Genomic DNA, 13705 nt, shown 5'->3' on the forward strand with positions numbered 1-13705 from the left:
GGATGAAAACATGATAATACGAGGACAGAATTCTATCCCAGAAAGACGCCACATTTGTAGAAATATCACGAATGAATCAAGAATCTTGGAAAGAACAAAGACTAGATCGGTAAGGAATGGAAGGGAACAGAAGTAGAGAATCACACTGTCATACATTCATGGGTTCGGAAAGCGAGCCGCCATCCAACGTTCCAATTGCTTGCAGTCCTCCCTTGAAATGCATGGAGCACCGGTTGGTGATGATGCCGCTCCTTGCTACAACACTGCGATGTAACGGGGATGCTATCTAAAGGCAACATACCACGAATTTAACGTGGTAAGGGAATCCGCGGGAAAAGCTAGAGATGAGATTGTAGACGGCGGCATCCATGTGATTCCACTCATCTCTTCCTAGTCGTCATAAAAACAGCATGGAAGACGCTTTTTCATTTGCGACGATTTCAGTTGCGCCATCCTTGTGCAGGCGCCGCATCCACGTGCGTGCAGTCGAAGATTGATGAGCCTATTCAAATAAAACCAACAGGCTGCTGAGAGGAGCGTGACGTGTCCATACGGGAGCGTTCTAACGTACCTCCTAATAACCAAAGTCTGTTCGGAACATAATAATTTGTTATGTTTATGTTAACTTTCCCCTCCTTGTCGGACCATATGGCAAGGAGACAGCCAGCTTGTAGGTAATGTTGCTCTTTTCTATTCGCCAGAGAAAGCCGGCAATTTTCTGTGCTCTTAGCTTTATTGCTTCTTTTTGATAAACATTACCTCTGAACCACCGTTTCTTTTCGTGGGTACAAAATCTCACTTGTCGTGATCCATCCTAACTCACGCGCACAAAGTCACTCCCACGGCGTTTCTTACGACGATCAGGGAGAAATGAGCGGAACCACCGAGGGTTCCGCAATCTAGAACATCGTCTCTAGTTTTTACCGGGGATTCCTTCACCACGTCAGATTCTTGGTATGCTGAACTTAAGCGCCATCACTTTCCTCTGGACTCTAGGTCCAAACTGCTCTTCTCTTGAACACACATGTCCCTGTCAAGAACATATTACTTTTATGTCCGGAGAGTAGAGTGCGTAGTTACAAATGCATACGTAGCAAGATATTTGACGCTTAACACATTACGGTGGCAGTTTTTTGGTTCACTTAATAACCATCAACTGTATGACACAATCCATCAATAGTGCTTCGATTGAATATCTTTTCTTTTGAATGGTGTTCGATTGTTTTGTTTGTATTTTTTGTGCCACCATTATTTCCTTATCTTACACTTCTGTTCGCAGTTACTGGAGCCGCACTGGAATGACACTCCGTCGGAAGATAACTTTGGGATGTGCAGTGTTCATCGGTTCAATTGCCGTAATCATTGGAACACTTGCTCTAACGTTCATAGATGGAGTGATCAACAACAATGTGCTTAAGGTTGGCCTCTAAGTGGTTATTGACTGCAGCGCAGAACATCTAACAATTGCTTAATAGAACCTCAAGTTACATAAGTGGGAAATTATACTACATTTGCTAGTTCTATTCATGACTTTCATCTTAATTTAACTATTTTGGAAGTAAAATTTGCCGTGTATCACTTAAAGGAATTAGAAGATGTCTTCTGTGACAAAAGTGCCAGGTGCTGCGAGAGAAGGCTTTCCTCATACAACCACTCAGCTGGCAGTTAATGCACCTTTCGAACGTTCTTCTAATCCTAACACTTCCACTTCAAACGTATTTGTTTGATGTCCTTTGAAAGCCAGACCAAAACCGTAGCGTTTGTAAGTGTAAACCACAGTGATTCACTTGCTTACCGATTTTTTTTTTGCCTATATCTTTGTAACATTGTAAATGTGAAGTGTAGTTGTTGGAATTCTTTATATGGTTATAATGTCAAAATAGACAGAATTGATTTCGATCGGACAGAACAGAACTACACTAGATTTCCTAGAAATATGTCCCTTTGTTTCCATTTTCTATGTTTTTACTGATATCTGACAACAGTGTTTTAGATGTAGTGGCGTTGCAACGTTAATGACCGCACTGTTCTTAGCGTTAATGACCGCACTGTTTCTTAGGTGTTGCGCTGTTCTTAGTACTGGACTATCATAGGTCTCATCGATTTGAAGACTTCTTAAAAAAAGCCAACTAAAACAATTTAGAATGGAGCAGGAACAATTTAGAATGGAACCTTCAGTGGCGCTGTTTTTGTTTAGAATGACTGAAAACGCTGATTGTGTTCTGTTCTAAATGTGATCTACAGCTCATAACGATACGAAAAGCAAGGCATGCTAGTTAAGCACTTATTTCGTCTACTCACGCTCAGGTTTTCAGTAGAAGTTGAGAGCGCTTCAAATATTTCCTCGTTGTAATCTCAGTCTGGCGGGTCCATATCGTGCAAAATTACTGCTATGTTAAAGTCATAGCGTAGCTGCGATAGGAAGAAGCCGGACTCTCCTCAGGTGAATAGAGTCCTTTCGCCAACCGCCCAAAAGTGAAGAGGGTAATTTCGCCAACCGTTTAAAGACATCACTCCACGAATCTGAGGTGGTGCAGATTTCAGGTGGAGTATTCTTATACGGGATAGTAGATTATGGAGAGGGGGTGATTCCGTCCATTTCTTCCTAATTGCCGTATAAAACGGCGCGGAAGATGCGGCGCATGCACAAGGCTGGCACGCTCCAATCGAACTCCTTGTAGAAAATAGTGCGCCGGAACGCTCGAAGCCGTATCTTCCGGGCCGTTTTCCATGGCAATTAGGAAGAAATGGACGGAGTCACCCCCCCCCCCCCCCCGTTATACGAATACTCCATCTGAAATCTGTACCACCTCAGATTCGTGGGGTGATACCTTTAAAAGCGAAGGAGGTCCCTTCCCCAACTGTTCAAAAGTGAAGGGGGTCAGAGCACCGGCTTCGACTATCGTATTTGTCACAGTCGTAGTACTTGGTATGCCGACGTTTTTTCTGAGCGTTGCGGTCAGAGGTCGAATTTCAAGTAATTTCGAACTACAAACTAGCAATAACAAACTCGAAAAGAAAAGTCATTTAAAGGTTGCATACCCATCTGACGTGGTGAGGAAATCTGCGGGAAAAGCTAGAGATAGGGTCGTAGATTGCGCGATCCAGGGTGGTTCCACTCATTTCTCCCTCACGGCCGTAAAAACCGGCGATGAGGAACTACTTTAAATATTAAGATGTATGCTAGAACGGTTTTCAACACACATTTCGATCCCCTAGCAGCTTATTCTTGAATAGGCTAATGAGAAAGAAATTTAAAAAAACTACAAAAACCAAAATCTACAACCTAACCCTAGATTTTCCCGCGGATTCCTTCACCAGATTCTTGGTGCGCTGCCTTTAAAGATAACTGAATGAAAAGTAGAAAAACTAGCCCAACACAAAAACTATGCTCAATAACTGAGAAGAAAATGATTCTCAGCGTGCTGTGTAGTGTGGTTTTCATACACCAGTCGCATTGTGCATAGTGAAAGTGAAATAATTTAAGATTTTCGAACTGTAACCAACCTGTATTAGAAAATTCGAAACTTCGGAAGTAGGAAAGCGGAAGAAAATGGTGTAGTAGAATTGGAAAAATATGCAAACTGTGACTGCGACACAGCCAGTCGGTTAGGCACCGAATATTATCAAGTATCAGAAAGAAAATCCATTATCTCTCTATCATCTGCTCACCTAAAAAGAAGATTGATTAACGACGACCAATTTGTTCTTTATCCGCCTTTGGGTCTAATTGGTAGTATTTTAATTATGTGTCTGGCTAATGTTTGGGTACCAACTTACTTTAAAAAGGAGATAGGCAACTACTACTGCGTAATGACTTTTTTAAACTTTTTGTTCTACCACTATGCCTAAAGCATCTGCTGGATTGTATATCTTTTCACCTTCATTGACCGTTTTTCAGAGAGATTACTTGGGATTTGAGGAGGTGAACGGCTCCAGACGCCTTAACTCAATGACTATGTCATGGCTTCGTCCTGCATATTATATGGAGCAACAAATTTGGATGTTCCATCTAGAGAATGAACAAGAGGTTCTCCGAGGGAGGAAACCAAGGGTCAGAGAAATAGGACCATTCACTTTCATGTTAGTTTCATATGTTTCTAGACGACATCATTATGTGAGTTTAAAATATTTTCGATCAGTTTGCTATGTAGCTTGCTCTAGCGAAAAGCAGTGGAAGTCATATCATGAATTCGCGCAAAATGACACGAAGATTTTTTATCGGAACAATCATCTTTATACATTCAATGAATCACTGTCGTGTTCAACGTGCTCTTTGGATCGTAGAGTGGTTATACCAAACGTTGTTTTCCAGGTACGTCTTACCGGATTGCAAGACCACTTTTTTAGTTCTTAATCTTTTGTTTTGTCATTGACTTTAAGAAATTAGTGGATTTCGCGTCGTATGGTTACATCGAAAAGCTTGTAATTGAAGGTATTCTGAAGGCAACGAACGAAGCTCCTTTCGTAAACGTAAGTAACATTTTTTGGTTGTCAGTAGATCTTCTTACCAATGTATGATCATTGTCAAATGACTTTTTACAGGTCACTGTGCGTGAAGCACTGTTTGATGGATACCACGACAAATTAATCGACGCTGTTTGTCAAAAAAAGGGGCTGGAAATGCTGTGCAGGCTCGTAAAGATTCCACAGCTCATTGGATTCTTCTATGGGGTGAAAGTTTCTTCCTATTTTTCCCGATATATCTTGTCAAATTTGGGCTAGAATCACAAAAAGTTCCGAGAACGTGTTGGATATAATAGTGTTACTATCTAGTTTAAGCACCAAAGTAACATATAACTTTGACCTACCTCCTTTTTATACCTTTTCACATTACCATGTTTGGAACATACTTTGAGAGAGCATGGAAAGTTTTTGACACACGCTATGACATACATGAAAAAGCGTAGCGTTTCCTTTTCAGCACGTCTATTTATCAATCACAAAATCACTCAACCTCAATGTCCGCAAATTTTCTATAAAATTTCACTCTTTATGTGCGTTAAAGTCGAAGGAAACAGAACATCGCTGAACTCTTCCACGATCCCGCATGTTCTGAAGTAATTCCACTGATTTTTTGATCTTCGAGGAAACCTCACCCGATAGATTTCACAAAAGGACTCTGCTCCTTCTTTAGCGCTGTCTTAGAATTAATTTGGTTCTGGAGGTAGTGTTTTACTTGTTTTCTTTTCCGGTTCTTTAGAAGTGGGGAAGGTAGAGCTCGTTTCAACCATGACTAACTTTAGTCAACATAGGAACAGCCTTTATGTGTCCTTTTCACCAATCCGCATTGCCGTATTCACCCTAAACTTGCTTCCAACAGGATGTGAGCATCGTGCTTTCCTCTCAAAAGGAAAATGTGTAAAATTGGTTGGAAATCAATAAATCAGTTTGAATGAAGTTTATGTATTTTCGCTGGAGTATATCTAAGTCGGGTCGTAGATGATGTATACAGGGGTGGTTCCGTTCATCTCTCCCTGCAGCATTGTAATGAAATGAATTGCCCATCGGGGCGTCCGCTATTGCAACGCCCCCTCCCCCCTTCGTGCCCCGCCTCCGCCTGCGATTCGTTGAATGAAATGAATTGCCCATTGGGGCGTCCGAACGGATTTCCGACGTTTACTTTCGGATCGGATAGTAGTAAAAGTAATCGCAGGCGGGGGCGGGGCACAGGGGTGGCGCGTTGCAGTAGAGGGCGTCGTAAGAAACAGCGTTCCGTAGCCGTATGTTTACAAGGATACAGGGAGAAATGAACCACCCTGTATACATAATCTACGACCCGATTTAGGTTTACTCCAACGCAAATCCATACCATGCCAGATTCGTGGGGTGATGCCTTTAAGAAGCCCTGTTAGAGGAATAATCTTCGAAGTGCGCCGTAATCTTAGAGTTACCTCCGTGCCAGTTTGAGTCAATAAACCGTTGTCGAAAAATTATCTTATTGGAAATTCCAAGTCTCTCAGAAATATGATTGAAAGAAGAATTTTTATGTAGTATTAAGTGTTTGTTAGTTGCTCAGTTAGTGTTTTTAGCAGAACAATACCGATGATGGTCTCTTTGAAGTTTCTACTGGTCTCAATGCTCCGTGGAATATAGGCGCGGTACGCTGTTGTCACGTTTCCATGTTCTCGAGAAGTAGTAGGCTATTTTTTTTTCGTAGAGATGTGAAAGTCGAAGATTCTGCACATATGCTACAGGTTCGATTCTAGACCCATACTAGAGCAGCTATTTGTTGTTAAAATATTTACATTTCCATTTTCGTGTACGGGGAGTTTAGAACATAGCCGTAGGAAAAGATGCTCACTAAATATAGGAACGTGGGACCGAAGGTCTCTTCCTTGTTACTTTTTCTCGCACTGAGAACAACAGAAGCTTACAACCCTTGAAAGCCAGTGGTAACATTAGAACTACCAGATCAAAAACGCCAAGACAATGACGTTAATCGAAATAGAATCATATAACATGCGGAAAGCATCCAAGACAACTCAAAACCGCATTAGGAGATGGCATTAAGAACCAAATGTGGCGAGAGCAGCATGTCGGGGGGGGGGGGGGGGGGTTCGTTAGGTACCCGCGGCCGAATATGTGCTTCCAGGAGAAGCTGTCAGTTGGCCAGAGCAGACATATCTTAGACTAGCGGTGGTCACGTCCACTCATCACCACTGAGGTCATCTGGCGTGTTTGTATTGCAGTACCGTAATAGCGTTCAAAGAACAAAAAAAAACAACATTGCAGCAACGTAGAAAGTGAAGAAAGTAGGAAATGAAAATGCTAAAAATGAAGCAAAAGCATACAGGATTTGTGCAAGAACAAAACAACATCAGAAAACATAAATGAAGCTGAGAAGAACAAAAGAAGAACATAAATGAAGCTGAGAAGAACAAAAGAAGAACATAAATGAAGCTGAGAAGAACAAGAACAAAGCCAGAACAAAAGGTAAAAAGTTTAAAAACGAGAACCTGGTCGTTGTAAGACGTAGATTTGTGATTAGAAAAACTATATAGAGGATTTAGATAAATATTTGTATTTATGCAGTTTTTAATGCACGTAAGGTACCAGAATAGTTTGTTAAAGTTTCAGTTTCTTTGTTTTACACAAATAAAACACTATTATTTTCTATTTCTGGGATTTCGTGTGCAATCGTTCGATATATCTATATACGTAAGCGATCGATATATCGCACAGAAGCAATGCCAGAGATACCGTGCCCCTGCGAAGCATGTTTCGCACCTCTTTAGATGATGAGGGGTGAAGACAGGCGATGTGAGGGGCAAGGCATAAGGCAAACGCAGCGTAATGCTCTGCTGACGCTATTAATTGCTGCGCAGAGCAATTAACGATCGCTGTTGCTAGTCGTTTCCTCTATAGATATTTTGTCGCGGAGGCTGCGGGTACCTAACGATATGCACCTGAGCATTTCTTCTCTTCTAATCCAATGTATTTGCTGTTGGATTTTACAACAGACAGACTTTTTTTTAATTCTTAAAGGTAGCACTATTCTTGGCCACTCGGAAAATTAGTGCTGTCTCCCCTAATCTACTCGAATATTGAATTGATCGAAAATTTCAGGCGTCACATGATTTGAATATTCAAATCACACGGCAGACAAGGACAGACACAACTTCCGATTAGTATTTACAAGTCACGTACGATTGTATCAAAAGTTCTCACAAATATGCGACAGTGGAGTCGGTGTCCTCGTCAACACGAGCATGGCTCGACTCATTCGAACAACTACTGACCTAAATCGAACGTCTACAGATGAGAAGATGTGGATCAACACAAATTTGACTATTTTGGCCGCTTCCGCACCAACATCAAGATACAATGAAGACGAGTTCGATGTGCGGATCTTGAGAAGTTCTACAGAGAAGATTATATCTTGTACAAGGTTATAGTCGGTGACTCCAACCAAAATTGGTCCTAGAAGGGCGCTTGAAGAACTTCATATCGCGACGCACGGCCTACAATGATACGAGCAACGGCAGAGGCTTTCCGGGTTTATCGTGGCGACAAAAACTATCCATAGAAACTCGCAATTCCAAAAGCCCTCTTCTCCTAGGTTGACGTGGGGATCAGCCGGTGAAGGATACTGTAATGAAACTGACCATATCATCGTCGATGAAAGATTTTGCATGTCGCGTTGTCGCAGTTGCGCCAGGGTTCTGTACGGGACAGGACTATTGCCTCTTTCGAGGATTATTTTTCTTCACAGGAAAAGGTGAGAAAGTCGCGAAGTTCACAAAACGATGTCGTAGAAACATTAACCACTGGTAGGTTCGAAGTGGTCTTTGAAGTCCGAGGTGCCATCATGTCCGTAAGGAATAGTTTCACTTTCTTTTTCGACAGAATTAGGTCTGAAAATCTGAAGAACCTCGTCACGCCAGTCTCTTTCAGCATAAATGCGAGGCTCTTCTTTCGTTATTTTTTGGAATACAAGGTTACTAAGAGTTTGCTATGAATAACCAGCAAGACCATGCTGTTTTATAGGATGAAAGATTTGATTGATATCGTTAACTAAAGCTAATCTAGTCACTGTCTGTTATATACAAGGTCTTCACAAAAGTAATCCTGAACAGAATTGAAAACACATTAGAGGACACCCATGTGTGTAAGCAAGATTTCAAAAAGGATTCTGCATATATACCATATACACACGTTTAAAAATTTATAGAACTATCGCGAGAGTACTAAATCCCGCTGTATCGCAATGTCATCGTCTTGAAAAGGCTTCGATTCAGTTGAAGCATTAACCGTCATTTAAGCCTTGCACAACCAAGGCGTTAGTATTCCAAGCATACAGATGCTTCGTGAGTTTTACGGCAAATTCACAACCAATATTACCCCATTCTGCAATAATTGCGCAATCGACGCGAAGAGACGGTTCGACGAGGCAACATAGTCTCAAAATATTCAGTGCTACTCTCGAGAACGTAATGCGAGGTTTGGAATGGTACAGCATGGTAGTGAAAGTTGACGGCCGATAATTGTACTATCTTCGTTTCGCTGATTGAGATGACTTCGTTCTGAGGACATCAAACGTGAATCAGGCGAAACGAATGCGAATTTGATAAAACATGCAGAAAGGTCGTTTTCCAGCTGAGTCTGGACAAGATGATGTTCGTGAAGAACGGATAACTTTCTGATGCCGCATTCACTCTCTACTTGGCGAATATATGCGAGTGCTCCAGCCGTGTTGTTGTAGATTTAGGTCGGGAGATTGATATGATGAACTGCATCACCTTCAAGCAGGACAGGAAACGATCGACGTGGTGCGCATACAGGAACAGCGAAGATGTAGTGAAGAGGATCAAGAACATCTGCCTCTTTTCTCACCTATTCAAACCGTTCTTCTTGTTTTGATATACACTTCGGAAGCTCGGCTTTTTGCGAGCAGTAGAAAAACGCGGTCAGCGTCATAGAAGGCCTAATTGAAAGAGTGATGCTATGAATATTCCGCTTTACTTTAGTAAAATCTTTTTTTGGCGAACCTGGCCATTCCCTCCTTTCAGCTTCGTGTCCGACTTTACAGTTAGACAGTGAGAGTAAAGTTCACTTGCGTTCTGTCAATCTTTAAAAAAGTTTGAGAGGTACTAAAAATGTTTTTGAAGTAATGATGACTGTTACGTAATAGTTTACTTGCAACTTATCTCACTCAAAGCCTGGGATATAAGCATATGCAAGAACATTTGAGCTTAGGAAAGTTGTGAACTAAATATCTCCACAAATTCTTACATTATCTAAGTCATGTTCAAAAGAATCTTAAAATCTGCAGAAACGCACAAAAACGTGTCATAACCTAGAGTGAAACTTTTGACGATGGGTTGTCTGCTCAGAAGTCTCTTTTTACTGGGGTCCTTCTGATTCTTAGGTTCTGTTTCACGTATTGGATGCAGGAACCAAGTATTAGCGATGGTAGCGCTTCGTCTGTCTTTCGTTCAGAGAAACACCAGGAATTAAACGCATGTGTTACCGACCGACTGCAGATGTATGCAAGATTGACTCTTGATTTTGATGGTTGCAGTTGTTATGGGGCGGCACGTGTTGTGTGTCTAAGCAAATCTGAGTTAGCATAGTGGTCGCGCCGTACTAGGCTATGTGAAACTGCAAACATTAACATACTATTAATACATAGGAAGAACGTTTATAATTAGGCAATTTCAGGTACATACATTCAACAACATGTCAGCGCTTCCGGACTTTGTCTGGGATTCGAAGGATGCTTGCGAAATTCGAGGAACGGACGGCCAATTGTTCTCTCCTCTACTTAAAGAGGGTGGGGAAATTGAAGTATTTGCTGGGCCGATTTGCAGGTATTTCTCTTTTTTCACTAATTATGTTACTTTCTCCAAGTTTACAGGTATCCCACGTAGCGTTTCTTAAGGACAGTGACCATGGAATTCCGCGAGCGATCTGAGTTTCGGGGTATTGCAGCCTTCCGCTATGGTTTTCCGGCTAATATCTACGATCCTAGTGTCCCTGTGAATCGTGGTTTTTGCAACAAGAACAACACCCCAGTTTATTTCAATTCCACCGTGCAGATACGTGCGTTAGTATTTATTTGACGTGTAACTTCGTGTACGCCATCCTAGAATAGTATTTTTAGCTGGTTGTCTACCTAAAGGACTACTTGATATCAGTCGCTGCTTACCTGGAACTCCACGAATTTACATTTCACAGCCTCATTTTCTTAATGCTCCTTTTGAGGTAAGCTGGAGGATAGTAAATGCTACCCAATGCTTAAATGTTTTGAGATCGAGGATCACTATTTAAAACCATTCTTTCGATGAAGCTCAAAGTTTTCTCACATTTCTTTCCTTCTGAAAACGCTGGGTTAACACTAGAAAAATGAGTAAACAATTAATCATCAGGTTCAATCTACCGTAGAAGGCATGCGTTCACCAGATGTCGAGAAAGACGACACTTTCGTAGAAATTGAACCTACCAGTGGTGTACCAATTCACGCGCGAAGAATGGTGCAGATTAACGTGGGGATGTTGAAGGGAAATCTTGAGTTAGCATCATTAATTGTACGTATTTTATTGTTGCAGTGACAGCTCTTTACTGTTCCAGAAAACTCTCAGCTATGAATAATTTAACGTATCCGGTGCTCTGGCTCAATGAAACTGTTCGATTCGACGATGAAACCAGAGAGCAACTTAATACTCTCGTTTTCGTCAAGTCAGTTTTTAATGAGCTGAAGACGGGCGGTTAATTCACGCTGAGCGAAGTGTTCTTTTTACAGACACATGGTCTATGTAGTTGGAGTGTCGTTTCTGACAGCTGGTTTGTTGGTTTTCTTCGGAACATTGGTTACGATTGTCGTATTCATCGTATTAAGGGTAGGAATTGACGAATTGACCAAAGTTTAGACTTTACGATTTACAAGTGGATCTATCTCGTGATATCTGTTCAGACTCGAGAAGAAGACGAGCACACATTGTTACAAGATGAATCCGTAGAGGAAGAAGTCGGTGATATCTAACTTTTCATATGCATTTGATAATGTTCACTTCTTGTGTACACAAATGGTTCTACTACTGTGATGTTTCATATTGTATACATGGTTCTAGTGATGCATACTTCCAATACTTATTAATATTAAATTAGTAATTACTCAACTGGTAGCGAAAGATCGTCATCCATCAGTGCTTGTACTAAGTATAATATAATTGACCACTTTGAATGTCCAGCCAATACCAGACATTAGATTCCTTGTAGTGCTCCGTTCGTTCGTTTTTCGTTCCGTTTTTTTTAGAAATCATAATTAATGAAAAGTTGATTACATGGTTTTCTTCCTAAATGCATCAATATTGAAGATTGTTCAAACTTGATTTTACACCTATATCCTTTTGATACCGTCGTAATGATAAAGATAAGGTTCCACGTCAGATCACGTAAACTGTTAACTCCTATCTAAGCAGATTTTTGCATGCATGCCTCCAATTTTTGAAGGAGGGGGTCTGACCGATTAGAAGAAGGAAACATACAGGAGAATAGACAAGAGGGAGAATACATAAGAATGAAACGCTACAGATGCAGTTTTCACCGCTATGAAACAGTTCAACGTTTGATTTGCTTCTTGACGTAGTCACTTGGAGTTGTTGTGCGGCACTAGTCCGCTGTGGCCCACTAGTGCGATGCCGTTAGCCTCGTCCCACCACATTTTATCATTTTGCGGCGTCACCGCACTAATCCGACCCTGGCCAAGCCGTCCCACCCCCACTTCATCGCCTTTTGGCGCCGACGCACCAACTCGATGCCGTGGGATAAGCCCATTTTACCCGCGCGGCGCGACACATACATGTGACACAATAAGTCCGTTAATATATAGCACGATATTTCATCTTATTATCATTCCTGGCAATATAGTCGAATAAATCAGTTTTCCAAAACGATTACAAACTGTTGCATTCTTGGACCAAACACGAATCCGTTCACTGTATCAGTTGGCCTAGTAATATTTTTGTAACGGAAGTAGTCATGGCTAGAATAATCTCCAAATATTATTATCATATGTATGCGTGAGTTGTGGCTCACGGTAATATGGGATTTTATACCCAAGAAAAAAAAACAGTGGTTCAGTGGTAATGTTTATCAAATAGATGTAAGAAGTGAAGAGCACAGAAAAGATTGCCGGCTTGCTCCGGCTAGTACAAAAGTAACATTCTGTGACAACCCGCCGCCTCCTTGACATATGGTCGGCAAGGAGGGGAGAGTACGGCAATGAACATTAAAGATTATCAATTATTGTGTTCCGAGATCGGAACATAATATAAGGATCGTTTATTCACAACGGTTTACCTCCTCGTGGTGGTGTGGAGGTGACTCTGGGCGTCGAACTGCGATGCACAGAGAAGATTCATCTTCCGGCAGGGTCTCCCAAGCTGAGAAGGAGTTCGACACATGCGATATCCCGACTTCACGAAATCGGAAGCCTAGCTAAGAGTAAACTACTGCTAAGATTCACCACCGTCTCAGCAAAATGTAGCAAGGTGGCTCTCTGATCCATATAGGTTGGGCGACGAGCTGTGGTGAAAGCTAAGGTCACCACACACACGACTCGCAATGGAGACTTTCTCAGACTGTGTATTTACAACGCAAGAATAGTGTCCACAGATGCTGACCTGCATGCCGTTCCGGAGCTGCAGAGCGTATCAAATTTCACGCGACTGCAGGAGACCTAGTGCAGAAGGAGCGACGTACGATGAGTGACGGTACAATCGTCATTCGTGGAGGGAAGGCTCCGTCGTGAAATATATGCGGTGTTGGTTTTGTTGCGCACCCATCTGTCCTCCATCTTGTCGATTCAGATCCTGTCACTTCGTCTGGGAATCCTTCACCGTCCCCCTCTGCGCCAAAAACGATTAACATCATCAACTGTTACTCACCAACATCAGCAGCTGATGATTCCGAATTGGACGAGTTTTACGAGAAGCTGGAGGAATTGATTCACAACGAGAAGTCCTTCTACTAATTCTTTGTCGGAAACTTTAATGCAAAACTAGGAAAGAAAACAGAAGAGGAATACAGGATCGGAAGATTTGGACTAGGGGACCGGAATGAAAATGGCGATCATCTTGCCGGACTGTTATCCGCCACTCGCCTCTTTCATGAGAATTTTCTTTTCATGATGAAAGATCATCGTCAGTGGACATGGGAATCGCCCAATGGCGCGACTCGTGCGGAGATCGACCACATACTC

General features: G+C 41.8%; 1 protein-coding gene across 2 annotated transcripts; it reads left to right on the plus strand.

The window, feature by feature from the left end:
• Nucleotides 1–1298: 1298 nt before the first annotated feature.
• On the plus strand, nt 1299–13477 carry RB195_009931 (uncharacterized protein; the record flags this gene model as incomplete). 2 transcript variants are annotated; one of them, XM_064190706.1, is made up of 14 exons in its annotated part: nt 1299–1418; nt 3902–4083; nt 4165–4315; nt 4384–4473; nt 4546–4674; nt 6033–6101; nt 10165–10313; nt 10385–10545; nt 10607–10707; nt 10872–11014; nt 11074–11181; nt 11246–11342; nt 11417–11474; nt 13314–13477. In XM_064190706.1, 14 exons carry the CDS (start codon nt 1299–1301, stop codon nt 13475–13477), a joined length of 1722 nt encoding a protein of 573 aa, XP_064048289.1. The 2 variants fall into 2 exon arrangements, with proteins under 2 accessions (XP_064048289.1, XP_013299279.2); XM_013443825.2 differs by lacking the exon at nt 13314–13477 and having other exon boundaries at nt 11417–11485.
• Nucleotides 13478–13705: the final 228 nt, after the last annotated feature.

The sequence above is a fragment of the Necator americanus genome, chromosome III (assembly GCF_031761385.1).
Source record: "Necator americanus strain Aroian chromosome III, whole genome shotgun sequence".
Lineage (NCBI taxonomy): Eukaryota > Metazoa > Nematoda > Chromadorea > Rhabditida > Ancylostomatidae > Necator > Necator americanus.